Source organism: Blennius ocellaris (assembly GCF_963422515.1).
Source record: "Blennius ocellaris genome assembly, chromosome: 4".
NCBI lineage: Eukaryota > Metazoa > Chordata > Actinopteri > Blenniiformes > Blenniidae > Blennius > Blennius ocellaris.
The window spans coordinates 22372065-22395463 of NC_137653.1; the positions used below are offsets into that span (position 1 = coordinate 22372065).

At 45.4% G+C, this 23399-nt stretch overlaps 1 protein-coding gene across 3 annotated transcripts in view; it reads right to left on the reverse strand.

Annotated features, from left to right (window-relative positions):
* Positions 1-1202: 1202 nt before the first annotated feature.
* The window catches only part of frmd4ba (FERM domain containing 4Ba), a gene marked incomplete at its 5' end in the record, with an annotated part of 26767 nt that continues 4570 nt past the window's right edge, over positions 1203-23399 (reverse strand). Inside the window, 23 exons of one of the 3 annotated variants that reach the window (XM_080495654.1) lie at positions 1203-2188; positions 2637-2780; positions 3685-3817; positions 3901-4634; positions 4728-4892; positions 5725-5860; positions 5950-6006; positions 6092-6320; positions 6765-6881; positions 6966-7099; positions 7204-7345; positions 8856-8994; positions 9507-9583; positions 13858-13944; positions 14487-14544; positions 15019-15084; positions 15854-15937; positions 20290-20312; positions 20640-20696; positions 22100-22184; positions 22477-22569; positions 22707-22801; positions 22889-22954. In XM_080495654.1, coding sequence (XP_080351780.1) covers positions 2675-2780; positions 3685-3817; positions 3901-4634; positions 4728-4892; positions 5725-5860; positions 5950-6006; positions 6092-6320; positions 6765-6881; positions 6966-7099; positions 7204-7345; positions 8856-8994; positions 9507-9583; positions 13858-13944; positions 14487-14544; positions 15019-15084; positions 15854-15937; positions 20290-20312; positions 20640-20696; positions 22100-22184; positions 22477-22569; positions 22707-22801; positions 22889-22954 — 2883 coding nt within the window. In that variant the 3' untranslated portion in view covers positions 1203-2188; positions 2637-2674. Of the gene's footprint in view, positions 2189-2636; positions 2781-3122; positions 3342-3684; positions 3818-3900; positions 4635-4727; positions 4893-5724; positions 5861-5949; positions 6007-6091; positions 6321-6764; positions 6882-6965; positions 7100-7203; positions 7346-8855; positions 8995-9506; positions 9584-13857; positions 13945-14486; positions 14545-15018; positions 15085-15853; positions 15938-20289; positions 20313-20639; positions 20697-22099; positions 22185-22476; positions 22570-22706; positions 22802-22888; positions 22955-23399 lie in introns of all 3 variants that reach the window. The other 2 variants (XM_080495652.1, XM_080495653.1) reach the window with 2 other exon arrangements.

Below are 23399 nucleotides of genomic sequence, written 5' to 3' on the forward strand. Positions count from 1 at the left end.
CACTTAGGCCCAACGGAAAGGAGTGCATCTGCTAAACTTTCTTCCCCCAATAAATTCTTTCTGTTCATCCGCCAGTAAACAAACATGGCGGCCCCCATAGTGGTAGGACTCATGGTCTGTATTGGTGTTTTGTCATCCATATTGTTATTTTTATAGCTGAGACTCATCCCTGATAGATGGCTACATTGCTGTCAGTGTGTCCGCTGCTGCAGTGTAAACGCAACTTTTTTTTTTTCACTGATTAGGTGTTGGCGCATCAAATGTTGTCGTGTAAACGGGGTCAATCCAGCCCATCTTTGCAGGAGTTCTGTCTGCAGTGTGCTGCATGAAGGGAAGATACACTGGAGTTCACTGTTTATGCATTGGCGTGTCGGCTGGAGCAGCTCCTCCTGATGTCTGGCTGCAGCTGGTGTGAGACAGAGGGAGACAGCTGGATCCACCGACACCCCCGGGTATGAGACCTCCCCTGAGCCGAGGAGCAAGTAAAGCTGCTCAACCACGGTAGTCCTTAAGAGGCCAGCGGAGGCGCTGGAGGGGGTGGCGAGGTAAATGGAAAGGAGGTGAAGGGTTATTGCAGACTGTATGTGGATGGTGAATTGCAGCTTCTCCAGCTGGATTGCCTGCAGCGAGGGTTTGGTGCTTTAAACACCGCCTCGTCGTTCACGGGGGGAGGCTGCAGCACGGAGAGAGAGGCTGTGACGGCTTTCAAAGACTGGTTTGGTCACTTTACAGCTTGACAATACAAAACAAAACAAAAAATAAATAAAAGACAGAGCAGCAAGCTGGTGAGAAAACACAGCTTGGTGATAAGTGCTCTGCAGAAAGGTTTCAAATCAGATTATTCATTCACACTTCATCTCTACTGATTGCAGCTCAGCGTTCAATCTTGGGGTGAAAAAAAAAAGTATCGCAGCAGGCACCCGACTGTTATCTCTCTAATTAAAATCCTCGAATGTGGCCCAGATAAGCCAAAGCGGCTAAATTTGGAGAACGCTTTCTGTGTTCCACTTGACCACCGTGACAAAGCCAGATCCTCACTCATAAAATGGAAATGAGGCTTTAAGTGATGTAGCTGTTTTCCTCTGTACTCGCCACAAACTCCATTTCCTTAATTGAAATGGCTCAACAGACGTGCGTCTTCCTAATCCTGCAGACTTTATCCGCTGTCATCCTGAACAGAAGAGGCGTTAAACTCACTCAAAGGCTGATTTTTCTTTTAATTCAAACAAATGCAATTGTACAAATTACTAAGAACCAGCTTAACAATAATCGTTTACTATATATTACATGCTTTTCAAATACATAAAAAAATGCTCTAAAAAAAAAAAGGAACAGAACCAGAGTATTTACAATACCAACATTTACACAACAGCTTGGATCTCTAGAGAGAAATTAGGAGCACCGGTCCATGATTTCCAGCATGGATGAAATAACTGTTCAAATAAAATAACAAACTTCCTAAAGTGGCAGTATTATCAAAACCAGGTGACTTCGGCTAATGGTCACTCGGTTGAACAAGTTTGTCTCGATTATTTTGCAAGTACTGACAGTGAGCTGACCACTTTGAACAGAGTGGTAGTCCGATGCAATGCTGTGATAAAACGCAGGAAGTCTTTGAGAACTCGTTCCTCATGAGTTCAAGCCTTCATTTCAATAACGTCCATGTTAAATCCTTCATCCAGGGTTCATTCGTGTGTTTTTTAGCGTTTGTTCGTTGCCGCTCGGTGTCCTCTCACAGAGTTATGGAGCAGACCCTCTAAACACAGAAACACTGCAGAGATTGTGTCCCATGTTCTCTTTGGCTGCCGGTTCAGTCCACGGCAGGACCCGGTAACACTCGTCAGCCCCATGCGTAAACGACCCCACGGCGAGGTGTTGTGACTCGTCGTCATGGTGATGCGTGTCAGTTTGGCAGCCGCACACAAGAGAATCAACAATGAAAATACTTAATCTGCTTCCCACGCTGAAATCCACTGAAGCTCCTTCATACTTTGGGTTCCCTTTTCACAAGAACAGTTAAGTGCAGTCTAAGGCACAATGACAACGTGTCAAGGTGAGGATGGAAGGCAGCTAGACTATTGTTCCTGGTTTGGAGTCTTCGTGCCAGTAGATCTGTTCTTCTGGCTCCATGTTACTGTGCATTTGGTGGCTGACGTGTGAGTCCATTTGGCTGACGTCTATGTAGGATCTGGAATAAACACACAAGATTTGGTGCACGTTAGGACTCGAACTGCAGGTGGACACTGCCTGACTGACCACAGTTCAGAATGTATTAACCCTGGGCTGCGGTGTCGACATCAGGAGCCAAACTGCAAGTCGACGTATCAAAGAAAACCCAGGGCCAAACATTCTCCCACCAAAATAGCAGCAGATGCGCGCACACACACACACACACACACACACACACACACACACATTATGCACACACAGAAGCTTCAAATGCAATAAACATTGAGAGGTCACATGTTCTCTTTGCCACACAAGTGCTTTCCCGCCACCACAAGACACCCCCCGAAACATCCAAAACTCCCCAAGAGTGAAATGATTTGTTTGTGACTTTTCCAGAAGTCACATCACCATCACCATGATGACCACGAAGTAGTTTTGGGGTTTTTTTTTATACTCTGGTCTCTCACCCTTTCTTCTGCGCTGTGACTGATTAGAGGGAAAGGACTTAATTTTCCTGGCCAGTAGCATAGGCAACAGCACCACCCCTCTCTAAAGGCCCCGCAGGGCACGCCATCCTATCACAGCTTCGCCTCTCAAACTCTGGGGGGTATCTGTGCATGAGAGGAGGGGGCAAAAGTCAGGAGTGAATGGAAGCACGGGGGCAAGGAGCCTGCGTGGGCCATGAGAGCAGGAGAAAATAAACAAACAAGTAAACAAAAACTGCAGGCACAGAGCAGAGAAATGTGACCACTGCATGATGCCAGCTGCAAACAGGAAGTAAAGCAGGCATGTATATATTTGCAGAAGCCATGCAGTCGCCTCGTCATACCTGACAATCAAATATATCAAACAGCTCAAAAAAAAGTTCACTTCAGAAAAACATCAACAAGCAGACTATGAGCTCACGCCGCAGACACACGATGCACAGGCTCCGGCCGCGGACGTTTACTTACTATGAGCTACCTTTAGCAAAAGACACCTTATTGAGCCTGAGCCCTCTGGAGGATTGTGGCTGAGCAGGGCTGGAGGCCACCTGCCTGAGCCGACAGCCGGGGGAGGAGGAGGAGGGCGGGGAGGAGGCGGAGGGGGCAGTACTAGCGGGTAAGAAGGCACAGCGCCTCTGGACATCAGGGCTGTGCCAGGAGCCCTTAAAAAGCTGCGCGGTGCCATATCTAAAAGAAAGCAGGGCCCGGTGGACAGTTAAAGGAGCTCTGAGGAAGAAACGACGGCTGGCAGCACAGAGCCTGTAATCCTGCTGCTGAACCAGGCTGTCATACCAAAAATCTCTGAGTCTGTGGCTTCAAAATATAATAGGGAAGCTGAAGAAAAGGTATCAGTGGCTCTAAGTTGGTATTTTTACCTGTACAGTCAAGCTACACTAAATAGCAGCTTAAATTTTCAGTAGTCTTCCATTCTAGGTAATTAAACACTAGTGCTTAGCTGTGCGGATAAGGAAGATCAGGGAGTGGCTTATCGGATGAAGAGAAGAGCTGAGGCCAAGTTTTTTTTTCTCACCTGTTGTGGGCGGAGTGGCTGTAGGGGGCCGTGCTGTAGGAATAGGACTGTGGCGCATGCACGGGCAGGTCGTAGTCCGACATAACAGAGCTGCTCATGTGGCTGTGCCAGTTTCCACTAGACACTGATGACACTGAGGACAAAAAGGGACAATTTAGTAACTGAAGACGCAGGATGTGGAGCCAGAACATGATGAAACAATAGAGCTGCTGGAACCTGTTGAGTAGGAGGACATGTTCCTGTAGGGTGTGGGCAGCGTCTGGTAGCCCAGGCTCTGCTGGGAGCCTCTGTCATAGTCGTAGTTGTAGGCGGACTGTTTCTGTGGGGCGTTGCGATGGTACCAGCCTCTCAGGTGTTCTGCCACCACGGCCTTGTGGAAGCTCTTCCCCACCTGCTCGTTGCTGCGAGGCGCCGGGCGGTTCCTGGGCGGGCGCAGCGTGGCGTACGGGTTCTGTGACATCCCATCCATCTCGTCGTGACCGTAGTGACTGTGGTAGGCTGCTTGTGGGGAGTAGTAGGAAGAGTTGACGTTGTAGTGTCCCTCCGTCTCATTGTCGTAAACGTAGACTCCGTTGGAGTAGGGCTCCGGTTCTGTGTGGGTGGGATAGCCAGTGACGTAGTAGGCCGTGGTGGTGGGTCGAGGCCGAGGCTGGTAGGCCTGGCAGCGAGCTTCTGCCTGGGCCAGGTTGGGCATGCTGCCCGTGTTGGCGTATAGGTCCTTCCTGCGGCCGCGCACTCTGCGTCTGTGGTTGTGGTTTCCAGGGGCGCTGTACTCCACGCTGGACTGGCTGGTGTAAGAGGAGCCGTCGTCCAGGACCTCGGTGCTGTTGCTGCGGCGGGCGGGGGAGACGGCGAACATGGGGGCGGGCGGCTGTGCCTCTGTGGGGAACTGAGACTGGGACTCCAGACTCCCGCTGCGCTGGCGGAAATGTTGTGGAGCATCCTCTGATCTACAGTTTGAACAATAATGAAGTCAATAGGTGGATTTTATCAGAGAGAATCAAAATAAGAAACACAGACACAGGAAGTCTCTGTCGCGTTACCTGAGTTGTGTGCTGCTGTAAGCGTTGCGGGTGAGGAGGGGTGTGGGGGGCATGCTGCGGGCGTCACGTGGCTGCCTGGAAGCTGGTCTGAACGGGCTGCCATAGCTCGATAAGGCATCACGGTGAATGTAGTGGGGCGAATCCTGGACTTGGCCGTAATTTAATCTGGAACACAGATAAGAATTGTGTTTTTTCGGAGCATTAACCTCTTCCAGGCAAATCCTTTGAATGACAAATTTCCCCAGGCTGCCATAAGTCACTTGTCCTCAGAGCTGAAGGAGAAATATACCAGTGCAGGCTTGACAGCAGCACTTTAATCATGGCTTACACCTGAGTGACTGCTATTACAGAGTCCTCCTTCCTTTTCATGCTACAGCGAGCACCGACTATTTAAAATGACTCTAAATCTGTGCGGCTTGTTGTAACACATCACCTCCACCGCCTTGTAAACACTCCTGCTGGAGCTGCTGTTTAAGCTGATTTCCCAGCGCTGCTTTCCTGTTTCCCTTTCTCTCTCAGCTTGGGGTTGTTGTCTGCTCCTTCACAGGCAGCGACATGTTTTTTTTTTTTTCCCATCTATTTTTAAAGCTGGCGCTTTTGAGCTGATAAGAGGAAGATTGTTGGAGAAGCAGGAGAAAGGCGGGAGGAGGTGACTGGCAGGAATGTAGCTCTGGCTCCACTCTACAGGTCTCTACTGGCTTCATGCTTTTGGCCTCCAGACAAACAAACAGTTGTGGCCCAGCAACAGAGAGTGTTTCAGTCACGTTTGCCAGTCATCTTATCATACACCTGTACAATATGACACAAGCTCCTCCAATTTAATCCCTCTAGCTGTTTACTCAGATGCATTTGCATGTTGTGGCATTTTATGCACATTACTACTGAGCGTGGAACGCTGACCGCTGCCACACGTGACAATGCTGTGATTGAATAATAGCTGCTTCTATAGCTGTAAATATATTATGCTCTTCATGGCAGTAGATGGAAAGGTTCATACCTGCCGTCTGCAGGCTGGTCATTAGCAGAGGAGCGTCGGTCTTTATTGTAGTGAATGTCCAGAGTGTCTGCATGGTGTAGCCTCGGAGAATACTGCACCGACCTGGACCGCTGCCTCTGGGAACCCTGATCGTCGTCTTAGTGATGAAAGAAAGACAGTTTGAGTCAAATGACTGACAGCAGGAGAAAAGAAAAGCGCAAACACAAGCACACTGAGTAAACGCACCATCATCCAGAGTGAGGCTGTCAGACAGAGAGCTGAGGTCTGACGGGTGGGCATCATCTGGTAGGAAAAGAAAGAAATATTTTATCCGTGGCAGCTTTCATACACACACACACTTTTCACTTCAGTTGTTTACGGCATCTACCTGCTAAGATCAATGAGGCTCTCTGGGTGGGTTTCTTTCCTTTCTTCACCCTATAGTTGTTTATCTCCTTCTCGATCTCTTCCAGCTTCCTCATTGAGTCCAGGTAGTTATGTCTCCTCTTTCGCTTCACCGTCTTGCAGAGGTCGCCTTCGTTGGCGAGCTTCATGGCTGCTTCCACGATCTTTTGCTGCAAAGCAAACCTGCTCTCCAGATTCCTCAGATGTGGATCCTGCAGTGAGACACAAAACAGCCACACGGTTAATAGGGAAATTCCACCAAAATACACACAGATCTTGTCAGCGGCATTCCTCTGAACAATGAAAAACACACTTCAAACACCCCCAATTCAGGTTAGAAGACATGGAAATTATGCAGAAACGTTAATTTTCAGTGTGCCTGCATATTCATGTCTACATTCTCATTCATATGCATTCTTTCAGCCAAGCTGCAGATTGAAACTAACAACAACAACCACTCATATTTCACTTCATCATTGCACCATGTAAGCCTGAAAACACAAGTTAAACTCCTAATCCTCATTTCAAAATTTGAACTGATTAAAGTGACCTCAAGCAGAACAAGCACAGTGGTGCAACGAGGGTGATGTGACATGCAAACTTACATAAGAGGCAACAATCTATAACAACCGAATCACAACACTATCAACACTAACCTCGTCGTACGGGAACAGGTCATCCAGTTTGAAGGCTGTCCCGACACGACGTCGGATCTGAGGAGCCTTCTCGCCCGTAGCCAGCGGATACTCTTTAGGCAGTTTTCCTGTCAGCTCCTGCACACAACCAGAGAAACAAACAGCAGTCAGCCGAGAATTTGAACACTAAGTAGAAACAACAGAATTGAAAGAGCTACTCACGGCTTCTCTCATGCAGATCTTCTTCAGCTCTTCAAGTTTATTTGTCAGTGAATCATGAAGGTCCTTTTCTTTCTTTTTCAATTCTGCAATCTTCTCTTTCTTCTGTTCCTCGCTGACCTCGGAGTCAGCTGAACCTGGAATAGGCACACATCTGATTAACTCCAAATTACAGCCATAAATCATCAGTCATCAATCTCATGTGGCACAGAAGTCGTTGGCTGATTAACCCTCTCTTTACCGGCTGAGATGAGACTCCCATTGCTGGCCCTTATTAGGTGATCTTTGTTCTCAATAGTGGAAAGCTTCGTGATTCGCGGGGCGCAGATCTCCGTCAGATCCATGGCGATGTCTCCTGTGCTCCTGGTTGTGGTCATCTTTGACTACAGAGGAGGAGGAAGACAGGATGGTGAGCAGGAGGGGCGAGAGGAGGGGGAGGGATTTGGGAGTGTTTCATTTTAACGACAGCGCACTGTATTGGTGGCAGTGGCATTTGCATGGCTGGTACTCCGAGCGCACTGCTCGCTCATCAATCAGCTCTATTCCTGGATGATCACTGACACACCATCTGCCTCAACAGAGACAGCGGCTGCATAACCTCATTTGACTGCAGCCACACACACTCATCAATCTCTGCCACGAGATGCACATCACATACCAATCACACTGTATAATAACCCTGATGCTCAGCAAATATGGATCATAAACAGATCCTCAACAACCACGTGAATCCTCCAGTTTCAACACCAGCATGAGGAACTTGGGAGTTCCTACACTTTTTCGTCTCTTCTTATTTACAATCAGCAATATGTCAGCTGACATGTTATATGACACTCTGTGGTTTAGTTTGAGATTAATGTTTCCTCTTCAGGCACAGAAATGGAATAAATGTTTCAATATAGTGTGAATACTACAGGGTACCACAATATCCTGATTATACAGGGTAATAAAAATATTCATTAAACAGCAATAACGAGCTTTGTGCCGTTCTGCTCAAGCGACCCAACCCTCTGTTATTTACCAAGCCTGTATGAAGAATGATTCAGTAGGGTCGACCATACTAAGAGCAGAAAACCCAGATATTTACACAAGTCATGATCATGAGACAAGGATCAGGCAGTGCGTCACATGATGGACAAGCACTGTGACAAGAAGCTGTGACACAGTTACCCTTTGAAAAACAACCCCTGTTCAAACTGAAAAAAGAAAACAGTGCGGTGGCCTCAGTTTGTTTTACACTGTCTCCAGGCTACTCATTTCACAGCCTGATGTAAGCAGGTCAACGCTGCATCTCCGGCTCGACTCATTTACGGTAAAGATCAACATCACTCCTGTCTGCTCAGTTTTCACAACCTTCTCTTCCTGCTCCTGCGAATAGATCCAGACTGTATCTGCTAACCATGTCATCATGTTCAACATGACACAATTAACAAACAAACAGAGGAACACCAACCTGTCCTGACACGAGCAAATGGAATCAAGTAGTCCGAGGAATTAAGAAAAAAAAACAAAGAACACTGTGGCTCTGGTAGCAGATTTGTGCAAGACGGCCGTGTTGTGCAATGATCACAGAATGACGCAGAGATGAATCTCCCCGTCCAGTCAGTTCCCTGATAGATATGCACCTTTTGGAACCTCAAACCAAATTCTATCAAGAAAAAAAGAGCCACTGGGTCACCATCTACACGCACGCACGCACGCACGCACGCACACACGCACACACGCACACACACACACACACACACACACACGGTCACGAGGTGTGTCATCTGTGCAGGTTGACAGACACCATGAGAGCCCTTGTAAAGTGTCACACAGTGGAAAAATGTGTTGTTATTTGCACAGTTCTTAAACAAACCAAAGAGAATGACGAAGGAGAAGAAAGACACTCACTTTGCTTTGCTTCCTGTCCAGGTAGAACTGGTGCTGACTGATGGCCATCACCCAGATGGTCTTAATCAGAGAGTGGCTGGCATACCATGTGTGAATAACCAGGCCAGCTTGTCCAAAAGTGCGTTTGGTCACTGTTCGTCTGCAGGAGATAATGAGACGCACAATCAGTACTTGTGCTGATCTGAAAACCAAATGTGCTCCAGTTGCTGCACACATCGGATAAAAAAAGAAATCTGGTTGGTTGATAAATAAGGCTTTAATTAAGCTGGAAAAGATGTGCTGAGTAAAGATTAGAAAAAGATGATTGCTGAATCTTTATGTCACAACATAGTAATGAAGGTATGAGTTTAAACTTGAAACAGTCTGTGGGTTTTAATGGAGGTTTAACATGTCAAGGTGCCATATTAAAGTCTGTGTGGACTTCTTGCAACAGCATCAGAAAAAAGAGGCCTTTGAAGAGCAGGAACACACTAATTTAACAGATAGGTTAAAGCCATTAACAAGGTGTCCTGAATAGAATGCTGGCTGCAGATGTCCTTCACAGTGTCTGAGGAGGAGAAGGACATCTGCAGCGAGAGCAGCAGCTAAAAGAGGAACACTTCAAACTACAAAGAGACCCGTTGAGATAAATGAATTGGTTTGTCTCCTGACCTGTGGGGATCGTTTACTTCCACTGAAAATTTCTTCTCGCGGAAATACAAATTCTCCAACTGCTTCCACTGAAACAACTGCAGAGAGAGAGAGGTGGTTCAGCAGGGGGGGAGGGGGGGAGAGACATTACGCACCAGTGATTACACAGGCCAACACAGGACTATTGATTGAAACGTGGATTTACAGTACATAAAGAGAAAAGTCATTTGATACCCAGGCAGTAAAACACACAGTGAGATCCGAAGGGGGTACAATCTCTATAAACGACACAGCAGTGGGGCAGTTATTAAACATCTCGTTTTGTTTGAGCTCTGTCCCGCAGTTTAAAATATTTGAAATAGAACAGCTGAAGCTGTGAGTGGGACCCAAGTAGGCTAGTTGGTCAGGTGCAAGTTGGAGTTAACACAGGAGCAGTTATAATGCCGCTGCAACTGCAGGGAGCAAACCCGTGCCAGGCGGCAAGCCAGCTTCTTATTTCATTCTGCTGTGGAGCCAAACACAGTCCAAATGAAACATCTGCTCCACTCACACTGAGAGGACTGAATAGATTTGGATACACTTCCCTATGAGCAGCACTTTACTGCTTTCATTTGGAGAGGAAAAAAAGACACTTGAATGAATCTATATGAAAACTGCCACACCTAAAATCAGCCTCAACAGTCCAATCCACAAGAACCCATCATCCATATCACCACCATAGGCCATAAGAGGTAGGAAGAAACCTTAAAACCCCAATCCTGAATGCATGGGCTAAATTCAAATTCAAAGCAAACAACCAAGAAAAGTGCACACTGATGTTAAGATATAAAAAAAACCCTTGGCTGTTCAGGTAGCTTGTAAACACAATAACTGGGCTTACCGTGAAGGCTTTCTGGAGATTTTCTGTGCTTATCAAATTCTTGCTGAATTCCTGTGCGATCCCATTGAGTCCTTTGACTTTGAGTTTCCCACAGGGCTAGAGCTTCCTCGAACAATACTCTCTCTTGTCTGTTCTCAGGGAGTCAGATAGGTGTTGCAAGAGTTTCAGCTGAGGTAGCCCCACCCCTTAACCCCCCTTGGCCCCACCCCCTCATCTGACAACACGGGTACCTCACGCTGCCTTGGAGGCTTTGAGCTCTCCGGCTCAGCACACTTTCCTTTCAGTCAGACCAGATAAGCAGGTTGTACGCACTGCATCTGCTCAGCCAGTTTTTTTTTAATACCTTTGGTGAAGACATTTCACCTCTGCTCTGCTTCTCGTCATTCACAGCCTTTAAGGGTGAAACATTGCAGAATGGAAATAGGAATGACACACAAATCCACCACAACGGTGTCCCTCACCAGGAATCATGTTAGAAATACGTAACCACAGTGTAATTATTAATAGAAAAGGCCAGTGAATACACAGCAGGGAAGCTAAACTACGCAGAGAAAACTCTCACCAAACACTTTAATAAGGTTGTACTATTTTCTAGTTAATCTGAGTGATGTTTCCTCCTGCTGGTGTAGCCACTCTGCTGATAACACAAAGGGCATTGTGCCTCATGAACAATGAGAAACTGCTGGCAAGATGCATCTAACAACCTTATCTTTCTGCAAGGGGGGCTCTCAGAACCTTTCACACACTTTCGGCTCCATCGTTTAGGATCATTTACATGGTAATAACAAAGACGGTTGGCCCAGTAGACCAACCTCCACAAGCTTGTTCATTCAATTAAAGAAACTCCACACCTGTGTGGCAGACATGAAACTCTGACAAGGCACTCTTCGCCACTGCTGAAATATGACAAGGATGTGACACACCTCGAGCTTTACGATCACAGAACTGCAAGTTGCCCTTTAAAGAGGAAACAGTGAGACGAAATCTTTCAGTGACTCATCAAGACACTCACCAGGATACAATATTTGAGGATTCTCTTAAAATCATCATGAAACAGAGCAGTGCAACAGGACTTCTGTCTTCCCTGTTCATGTCTTGTTTTTCCCAAATGTGTCCTCACAGGCAGCTGGATCTGTGCCAGCAGAGCATGCAGTTTCAGAGAGAGCTCACACTGACAGATCGAGGACCCCCGGGGCCAGGGGGCCACACAACACACACGCACATGAACCAAGACGTGTCAAAGGTAGTGACTCACAGGCTCTAATAGAAAAAGATTTGCCCCACCCTTTAAAGAAAACGTCACAAACCAGCAGTATGGCAGCACTGTACATTTCCACAAGGTGACAGTCATGAAAACAAAACGAGAAGCAGATTTATCCAGTTCTTGTATGTATTTTGGGAGTTTAATAAAAAAAACAACAACAACATTTTCAAGCAGTTCCCCATAATAAAGAGACCTGTGTGTGGTCCTGTTGCATGCTGGGATGGCGCTCAAGAGACTGACAGACTGAAATGTCTCCTCGTTTATTTCAAGAAAGATTTCAATCTTGACGTGCCATCTGCTCCATTTTCACTTTAACAGTGTCTCATCCTCCTCTCAAAAGGCTTTTTCCCACCATATTCCCAGAGATCTTTAGGATACATCCTCTGTGCTTTTGAGCCACATGCACATATACACTGCTTCAATGCATAATGGGGATGATGGGGTATTCAGGCAGCTGCCAGTGTCACACCACTGAAACTCAGCGGGGAGAAGATGCTTTTGAGTTGCAGCCTATTCGGTGAGGAGTGATCGAACTGGCATGCATGCAGAGACAATAATGTGAGGTTAAGCTGCTGTAGCTACTTTCATTTTTTACTTTTTTGAAATTTTAACAAAGCTTAAAAACAGAAAGTTACATACAGTTCACAGAGTAGAATACATTTTGGATCCTTCAGAGATTTCGATATAATAAGGGAAGAATCAGATCGGTCAGGTTCCTTTTGCAGCTTGACAGCAACACAAAATTTGAGTTTCTAAAGACACTAACACTATTTTCTATACTTCAATGCAATGAAAGAAGTTGTCTGAAGTGAGTGTAAAGCTGTTGACCAACAGTGTATACCAGCTTCACTGGTGGTGATCAACTGACCTCCAGCTACAACTAATGCCAACCTCCAGACCTCAGCCCCCGTCACAGATAACTGTTTTGTATTGTTTGATCAATTGTGCTCCCTCTGAGACACACACACATAGATTACCACAGTGAATGCAGCATGCAGAGAGGGGGCAAGGAGGGGGCAAGGAGGGATGGGCTGTGCTGAATACAGGGGCTGTGAACTGAGGGAGGAAGCACTATCAATATTCCCCTGATATAGGGGCATCCTTTCAATGCGAGAGGAAAGTGGACCAACACGTCCAATTATCAGCAGGAGCAACAAAAAAGGTCATTTAAAGCAGGCAGCATTTTTCCAACAACAGGAAAGTCCTGTGAGGTTGTCATGTGACTGTCCTCTCTGTGAGTGGAGGAGCTAAAAAGTTCTGATGAACCTTTTGAGCACCCAACACCAAACAAGCCACCCACCCACCCACCCATACAGCTGGCAGAGTGCCAGAGCCCAGTCCCAAAGGCAGCTCTGCCCCTTCCCACAGAGCACCATAATTATACCTCCACTAGGAGCGCTGTGCCCATTAATGCCTCGGTATTCAGTGGAACAGCACACCCTGCTATGTCAACAGGTTCCTGCCATATAACAACAGCAGCGGAGAGACTAATGAAAGAGGCTGGCAATGAGAAACATACGAGTGGGACCTTATTGAAGAAAAGGGCCAGCCACATTTACACACAGAGAAGTTGTGGAGCACAAAGAAGAACATTTTGTACATCAGACTACAAACCACAGAGATTATCTTGAGATCAACCATAACTCTACAATGAATATTTAAGTGAATGCTTTATTTAGATGCAAGTAATATGACAGCAGCAATTCATAATCTGCTTTTTTTAATTAAGGCGAAATCCCTACACTTTTGGTGTAGATCATGTCAACTGATAGTACGAGCACTCCTTTCTGTATTTGCTTTTACACTCACAGCCTTGACTCCATCGAACGCATACTGACACTCCAAAATATTTTCCCCATCTGTGCTCCTCTTCCTCCTGACTGGCATGGGAACCAGGGTCTTAATTACGCCTATTTACAGTCTGGATGGATCATTAACCAGCTAACAAGAAACATGAGGATTAAAGCTGAGTTTTCCTCTGGTAGCTGACGTATTTCTCTGGTGCTAAATACCTCACACGTCCACAAAGTTCAGAGCTGAGAGTTTTCATTTGATGGCTGAAATTAAGAGTTAGTCAAATTAGTTCCTGAAGGCCTGCATCTTGGAGATAGGAGACACAAGAGAATGTGTTCTGAAGTAGTGCCCCTTGGTAGTCAAAACTGAACTTGTCGAATGTAGACAAGGTCATCTGAAGTAGATGCAGGAGCTTTAAAAAGAGGCCAACTCACCTTTCGAGGTTTCAGCTTATCTTGCAAATCGTACTGGCCGATGCCTTTGTAACTGACGCCCAACCACCAAGGCAGTCCTTGCTTGTCCTGCATAAACACACGCACACACACCACACCACCACCCATTAGAGGTAGCTTTATTGGTGGGACTTTTAAAAACCGAGGCCTGTTACCGAAACAATTACCCCCATTATGCTCACAGCAATAGAAACGAGAGATCAAATACATGAGAGGCATTAAAATCTCTGCAAGCTTGGCTGAGTCATTTTAACACTGCTGTTTGATCTCTGCAGACACCTTGATTTCATAGGTCTTGGTAGGAAAATGTAAGAGAATGTGTTCAGAAGCATAAAAGGTTGAAACTAAATATGCTGCAGTAGTTTACGGCATGAAGATTTGGTATTGAAATAAGATTGTGTTTTACATTTTCTTTCCTTTCAATGAGAAATAACACAAGCTTGTGCTCTCCTATAGTAACATAAAGCTGTAAGGCTTTAAACAGTGCTCAAGCACTTGGTAAATCAGTGCTGGAGTCATGTGTTGGATGAGATAAAGAAAATGTAATTAATATGTTAACATTTGCCTGTTCAAAGGTTAAGCTACTGTAAGGCTCGGGGCGCTGCACTCACCTTCACTGGGTAGTAATGGACTCCATATGTCGGCAGGGACTCCACCAAGGCCAGATACCTTCAGTAAAAGAGAAACAGGTTAAGAGGAGTCCAGCCACTTTCACTTCATCACTGTCACTCGGTGGCTGTTGCACAACAGACAGAGTGGGATTTAAGCTACAGCAATTGAGGGGCCACAGTCATTTCCAGTGACAAGCTGATCGATTCCGTTCAGGGTCGTGACTGAGAGGAGATAAGAGTCCCATTGATCAGTTCAAGGGCACAAATCATCAGACGAGCATGGCCCAGGGGCTACGTGGAGTTACAGTCCAGAGAAAAACACAGTGGACGACTGACAGCCTACCAAGGCTCGCCGGCTGCCTGGTCTGAGAGCACCTCCTCTAATTAATGACACATTCTGGCAGAGGGACAGCCGCCACAGTGCAGGCATGACGTGAAAGAAGAGCGGAGAGGCACAAGGGAAACACGTCTATAGAGGTATACCTGCAAACATGTCAAACGTAACAACAAGACAGATGTTTCGATAACTTACTTTACAATGGCTTGTCCTCTCGTCAGTCCCTTCAGCTTCTTGTAATGTTCAATCACTTTGTCCTCACTGGAAGTGGACAGATAAAACATTTAATGAATAATCCGTCAAGTGTAACATATTGGAGCCACAGAGGGATTGTTGTGAGAGGGCCCTTTCTTTGAAAACACATTCTGCCTGCTCATGCAGAAAATACAGTCTGGCCCACTGGCCTGCTGGTTGCTCTCATCTACCTCTCCTGCAAATGCAGCCCATTTACTTCCCACTGTAATCATCTCCTTTAATATCACAGAGACACTGCAGACCCACCACAGCCCGGCAGGCAGAAAGAGAAAGGGACAGATGGATGTGTGCGTGTCTTCGTCCATGCACCGTGAAGGCATTTGACTGATCTATTAGCTGATCTATTTGCCCTCGGCCGACGCAGGTGACCAGGAGAGCGGGAAAGACAGAGCAGCAACAATGCAGGAATGTGGAAGGAAGCGGCAGACAGAAATCGTTCTGATAGTCAGCGGCTGTCAGCACCTCCTAATGAGAAATCGTAATTAACGCGGCGGAGGCACTAATGAGTCACCTCACCAGAGACTAAGCCATCTGCCAAACACCAAACAGCTCCGTGTGCACTTTACCACACCTAAAACTGCTCCTCAGGGGGAAAATCTCAGGTTCCTACAACCAGGTGTTACTGGCCAGTGGGGACCTTTACCAACTGAATTGAAAGCATATATTACGGACGGGTGGATGTGGTGTATCTGTTGGTTAATCCAGCTCACCCACTCACCCATGAGCCTGGTGTGCCCTGTGGTTTTCTCAGAGCACTGCAGCTCAGCGATCTTACCAGTAGTGGAGAGACGGGTGTTCCCTTAATACGCGGGTTGGAAGAACTGGAAGCTGCTTCAGGTCCGATGCGGCAGTGTCCGTGCTGAAGTAAATGAATAAATTATATTAATATTAAATCATAATGTGTATTACAATGTGTATCCAAGCATTAAAATAGTAAACGTAATCATCCACAGTAACATCAGCTGTAAGTAATATTACTGATATTTATCTCCCCCGTAGAGCCAGGAGAAGCACAGCAAATGAATTAAAAATGCTTCATCAGCCATTGTCGTCTAAATACAACTTCTGCTGCACACAACAATCTCCTTCACAACTCTTCAGTATCCTGTCGTGACCGTGAAGTGAGTCATCCATGCCAGCACATGAAGCATAAGAAAAGAAAAGCTTATAAAGTCTAAAAAGGCATGGGGAACATTTTTCCACGTGTTCATTCTTTTACCGTGTGGTTTCAATTTCTTTCTTAAGCCGTGACAGCTATACCTCATGTTTGCAAACCTTTGGAAAAGGTGCGGGGTCAGGATATTGTTTTCATCTTTCTTATCTACACTATAAAGAAAAGCACTCCTGGCTCAGACTAAACCCAGGCTTCACTCATGTCTTGCCAGGGCTAATTTACAAAAGCACATGCTGAGCTTCTAAATCACAATGATTCTTTAAAGTGGGAACCCCCCCCCCGAAAAAAAAAACCCATAATCATTCAAAAAATATCAAAGAAATTTCCTGCAGGATCTCCAGTGAAATACATCACTGGTATGTTGTGCTGTAGGTAAACTGCAGCAGGCTGCTTCACCTTCACTGGTAAGAAAAGGGTGAACTCTATTCCTCCAGGAAGAGTTTCTTTTACTCCACAAGCTCTCGCAGATGCGACTGTTATCTGGGCAACAAATTGTGGGGTTTGTAACTGTCAAAGGCTGAGATTGCTCTCCATGAGTCACTGCAGCTTCCTGGAGCTCTACAGTATCTGCTGGATTAAAAAAAATGCCTCTGGTTTGGCCGGTCGGTCCACTGGACATCCCAACAAAAGCCATTCATGAGCACTTGGCAGACTCTGCCTGTGTTGAAAGGGATTGTATGCGTCGCTTCTCTTCCAAAACAATCCGCGGCCTCCCAGACAGGGCGTCAATGTAGAGGTCAGACCGTATGTAATTTAAAGTCAATATGACATCCTCAGCTCTTGAGTCATTTAAGTCTATAACAAGAACCTCAATATAATACAATTACTCTATAGGATGATTTTTCAGTAATAGCCATTTGACCTTAAATTAACTCATGGGGCATCAATTTAACTCTTCTTCTTCAAAGAGTAATGGAATTTTGCCTTCCCTGACGTGGCAAGACAGAACCATAATGATCCAGTTATGTGATCCAGCTTACTTCACAAAACAAGGCTGAGCCACTGCAAGGGCAAAGGCTCTTGAATCCCTCTTCGCTGTAGCTACCTCTTCCAGGGTTGACTGAGTTTTGCTGCCACGGCACTTAGCCGTGTGTTTGATGGCATACACTTTATGGGGAGCCGGGCCCCGGTGTTGTCGGGGTGATCTACTCTGCAGCCGCACTGCCGTGTCAGCAATCTGGAATTCATTACGACGTCTGTTATCTTCCTGCAGCGTGGGGGCCGTTCCTACACCCGGTACAACCCAGCCCAGCCCAGCCCAGCGTGGCCTACCCAGAGTGGGAGAGATAATACTCATGTGTCAGCTATTCCACTGGGCTGAGCCATGGTGACTTGGTGAGGAAGCACAATGAAAGGGCTGGATGCTGTGAATGAACCACTAACTACAGACTACACCTTCAAATAGAACGGAGGACAAAAACGTGTCCACAGCTGGGTGTTACATCAAGTCACACTGCAGTCAACTTCAAACCACCAGCAGCTAATGGAAAAGAGGAACGTCTGAAGCGCACTTCTGAAGGTGAATCTCCTTGATTGCTCCTAAAACGCTAAGGTATAATTACTGACATACATCCAATGACTGATTTATATAATCTCGTCCACAAAGCCCCAGATAACAGTTGAAACTTGTTGCACTCTGCTGTGGGTTTATACCTGAAGGCGCTGGGAGCAACAGCAATAAAGTGTGCATTTGGCTTGTTGTGGAAGGCACAATGCAACACTGAGACTGGCAAATGGAATTCTAACAGTACGAATACAATGAGAGCCCTAATGGTGCATTAATTCAATGCACAGCAGGGGGTCGGCCCACACCCCGACTAAAGCATGGCTACAGTGAGTCCTCTCGACGCCAAGTTGTCTGCAATTGGACAGTGGGCCCAGCTCATCCCTCTTAAGGCAGCTGGCTGGAAGAGGAGGAGGAGGAGGGCTCCCTGACTCCTCCACAGCTAATCTCACTGCTCCAGGACCCTCTGCTGATACAGCGAGGAGACACGTTTATATTATATGCTTCGTGAGGGGATTTACTGGGCCTGTTCTCTCACAGAAGAAGAAATAAAGGAGATCACTGACAAGGAGGAGACATATTGCCACAGGACAGCTGTGGCTCCAACACTAAGACAACAAAGTTTGATGTTGGGGGGGGGGGGGGCTTCAGTAACTGAGATCTGGAAAAACACATACTTATGACAGTTTACTCCTTTTTCAGATAGAAATCACAATCAGAATGAGCAGAGGGAAAGTAATATCTGTGCAAATAAAGAGAAACACAACTCATTTTGGACACAATCCCATCCTAACTGATTCCACCCGGTTTGTTGGCCGCTTGTCTTTTATTGTGCTTTCAGAATGTGGACAAAGTACAGCCCATCCCCACACCCACATTCAGACTGTATTGTGCACACGACACAAACTTCAGGGTAACGAGACTTTAAATCAAAACACTGAGGAATAAATCTGCTCTGAAGCTGTAATAAACAGCAATTAATATTTAGCAGGTCAGTTGTGCTTGCAAATAACCGAGCAGCTAATGAGCACAAGGAGGAGCAGCCAAGTCACGTTTTTTTTTTCCTTCCCCCAATTTTTTAATTTGCTTTTTCAAAAGAACAAAGGCAATGGTTTGACGAGGGGTCAAACTGCTTCTTCAGCATTGCATATATCACCTTTCAAACAATATGCGCACACTACTCCTTACAGAGCACAAATATCTTTGTGTTTGCACAAAGGACGGGGGCCTTTAGAGGCAGCGCGTGGAGACAATACACACAGGTTCAGCTGCTTCAACCTGCTCAGTCACTCCATCAGATAGAGCAGTGTTGTCAAGCACATTGTAGTACATATACAGCCCAATCCCATCTTGAGTTGGCCTAACCGTTAAAATAGTGCAGTAAAAAAAACCTTTCAATTGAAACTTTAAAGTGTTACTTTATTGTGGTGCTGAGTATACATGATGAGAATGTCTACATTTTCACAAAACCCAACAATTATTCCAGAAAATGACTACAATGTCATAAAACCATTTTTGTACAGTGAAATGTCTCAAAAACGTCTCCTATAGCTGTTGCATTTTAGCTGTTTTTACAAACTCATCCTGACAGCATGACTTTGAGGCTCATGCCAGTTTGCATTATTGCAACAAGGTAGCTTTCACAGTGGCATCACCGATATCTCAGCTCGAGCTCGAGTCTCAGTGCTGTCACATTTGCTGCTCTTTGTCTGTGGGGGAAAATAATGTTTTCTATGAAAACTTGACTATTTCCTGGGCCGATTTGGAGCCCCTTGCAGGCCAGACTTGTCCAACAGACCTTATGTTTGACGCCCCTGAGATAGAGCCAATGTTTACAAATGGTAATGGGGGCATACATTATCAGCAGAGAGAAAAGCCCACTACTAAAACACCATCAGCGCGTGAGCAGGCCATGGAGCTTTGGTACAGACCAGTGTCAATGACCACATCATGTACACAGTGTTCTAGTGTGTATGTGTGTATATCAAACACATGATCATGTTTGTCAGGGTGCGTGACACTTACTGAGAGCTGATGCAACCACAACATGTCAATAAGAAGTGAGCATAAAGCCCTCCATGTGTTGTCGGTGTAAACACATGAGGTAAGCAGTAATATACCAGGAAAGTGGACCAGGAGTATTCCTACTGTAAAAGGAAAGCATTTGAAGCATGTGGATGGCAGCGAGCCAGCAAAGGGCTTCGGGTCAATGTCACAAGAGTGAAAATCAAAGGAATTATTAACTTGGAGAAGTTAAAGTCAGAACAATAACAGTCAACGGAGCACACAGCTTTCTTGTTGGGAGTACAGTAAACACTTCACAGACTGTACAAACCTCACATTCAAGTAGGATTTATGTGAGGACAAACTTCAAACACACGCAGTTCAAAGTTAGTACATGTAACTTTAAGGAAAGTGTAGGTCCGTTGCATTTATTGGAAGGACACACCTGGTTTTAATCAGATAATTACACCAATGACACAGAGAGGAAAGTTCACTTTTCATATAAAGATGTAAATCGACAGTGTCTTACCTGGTATAATCTCCCTTGGCCTCCTAAAAAAAATAAAAAAATAAATAAAGTTAATAGACTAGTTATGAAAGCATCTTAAAAACTCGCAGATGCGATGCTACTTTTGCACAATGTGCACATATCGACATGTTTAATTCGACTAATTTTACCCGTAATTAAACGTAAAGATGGTGTAATTGTACGAACTCGTGATTTGGGGCAGGTTTTCGTCTAAATGGGTCAGTTATTAATGACATTAGCTCCGAGCATTGCAACGTCCACAGACAACTGTTTCCAAACGCTGCGGGACCCTACGGTCCTCCGTGGCACACACAAAAAAACAACACGCTGCGACAGAACTCTTCACTTACCTGCAATGCGAATGCTGCTAACTTGAACACATTTCCACTCTCCACTTCTATCGTTTCCTGGTGTAAAAAGAAAGGAAAAAAAACGAGGCGAATGTGGCAGTATTTTCAAAAAACGCACGGCAAACACGGAGACACAATAAAGTGCAGCCTGCCCGAAACACTTGACTTGAGAGAAGCCCTCCCCGTCCCGTACCTCGGTCCCACCGTTACCGACTAAACCACTGCACCAGAGACAACGCTGTGATTGAAGCTGCTGGGAAACACGACTACAGTCCGGGATCTGTTTCTATGTTATTTGCTTATCAACTTAAAAAAAAAAAGTTAGTATAAATGTATTCAAAGGGGAATTTGCCAAAGAACCGTTCTGGTGTTAAACCCACCCCCCTCTATTGGCGGTAAGGTGGTATGGTCCGAAAGCAGGTTCAACAGTCTCTCGTCTCCCATGGTGACCGCTCCGCTCCCCGCGCGAACTGAACTGCAATGTTTGATCACACGCCGCCTTCAGGTGCTCCTGGTATATATCACTGTCCTCTGCGAGAAACACACTTTAACCGTTTACCGCCCCAATGTCCTTGTTCGGGGACACTTCTGACAGTTTCTTCCCAACAAATAAAGTTGAATCAATATGTATTACATGCCTTTTTTATAAAATATATTTTGTATAAACAGCACATCTCAAGGTGGGGCAGTTGTACTCAATTTACCGGCAATCTATTGCACAAATTTAAGGAGTGATTTGGAGAATTTTGTATGTAAATATTGTGAAATATGGGTGATTTTGGTCAATCTGATTATATTCGACAGATTTTATCACAGACGTTGAACAAAAGCTTATTTACAATTTTAATCCTCACCATGGTTTTTATAGGTGCCTTATAAAGCATGTTTTTATTCCACAGCACCTTACAGACAACGACAAAAGGGTAATGATTCGACATGACTATTAACAAAAAGCATACTCTAAAAGTTAATTATCTACATTAATATGTTTAGAACATCATTTTCATTGAGTTAACTATGTGCAGCATTTTCACTGATTGATTGATGACTTGTCCCTCACAGATCATCAATCAACGTCCAGCCTACAGGCCCACATGCACATAGATGCAAACATGGATGGATAGAATATAGACGATACAACTATGGGTGGCTCATATAAGTCTACGTGTATGCATCAGATTGATTTTGTGTGTCTCCTGGTCCTCAAATACTGCATTGTAAATTTTCAATGTATCTGTTTCAGACGTCATGATTGAAATGAATGTCTTGTTATCGAGCTGGGCAGAAGTCCAATGATTCCCTAAACTCAGATTGAAAACTTGCAGATCTGAAAACATTGGACTATTTGATGATGGTCCCCTATTCTACAACCAAAACAATGGCTGATCAATAGTTCGATTAAGGTCAGCAGGCAGCTCTCATGTACAGGCGTCTGTTTTTCATTTTTGCTTGGCACTTACATTGAACACAAGAGATTTGGCGTTGAGGAAGAAAAGCTCCACTGTCGTGTTGTCTTTCAGGAAGGTGATCTTCTCAATGTAAAACCTGTGGAGAGTTGAGTTTGGCTCAGAAAATCAATTTATTTTGCACGTGTTTCAGCATCATCCACACACAGACACGCTCACGTTTAATGTACCGTGGTATTGTTGTTTGGCAAGCATGTCAACTAGACTTCAAACTGTGCTACATCACTGCCACCTGCTGGTTACAGACAGGCATGGCTCATAAAAATAAGGTATCTGTTCTTCCAAGCTGTTATTTGTAAAATATTGGGATTTATAATGTTCAGAACAGGCTGGTGCTTCAACTAAATCTGTCTCGAACACTGAGCACTCACCTCACCAAGAACCTGAGTTCCAGAAGCCCCGACGTTTTGGAGAAGTCATGATCGAGGACTTTACGATCCAGCTGGAGCCAGTTATTCTGGCCACTGAGCGGCATAAAAAGAAACAAAATGCATGTTTGCAATTCTGCAAACTACAATGTGTCTCTCCTCTTCACTCACTTTTCTTTGTGGGCAAACTTTAGCCTTGTTAAAATGTTGCATAATTACAGAAACACTCTTACGTGTCGTCTATGAAGCACAATCCAAAATATTCCTTCTCCTTCAGGTTGAAGTGCGAGGCCACCAAGTCCAGCAGCTCACGGGACAACAGCTTGGGCTGTGGATGAACACATGAGCTTATTTTGAGTTGCTGTAGTTAAAGCCGATGAGGTAAAATAAAGTCAAAATCACAGAGATATTCCACCTGGACCAGCAGCTCGAGCTTCCTGCCGTCGAGGAGGTGGATCTGACACAGGCGGCCCTCGGTCATCTGAAGGAGGAGAGAGAGAAAAAAAACATGCAATGTGAGACACGATCCTGCGAGACAACAGGACGAATGGACACTGCCGGTTCAGCCTTGGGACAAAATGCCTCTCTCTTCTTTGAATGGTGACACACCTCAGAGTCATGTTCGTCTTTGTGCTGACAGAATAGGTAAGAAGAGCTACTACGATTCAAAAGATCAAAGTCACAGCAGGATCACTTGAGAAGTCCAGCAGGAGATATTTTACCCATAAATCTGAGCACAGTCAATCATAAGCAGTGTTGTCGTTTCCACCCACACGTCCTTCCTCACTGAAAATCCCTGAAATGTCATCAGGACTCATTTTCCTCTCCAGTGAAGAACCAAAACTAAAAGACAATGAAGTCCAGGTCCTGAGTTAAATTGATTTTCTACTCCATTGTTGATGATGAATGCTTTTAGGATTCAATCT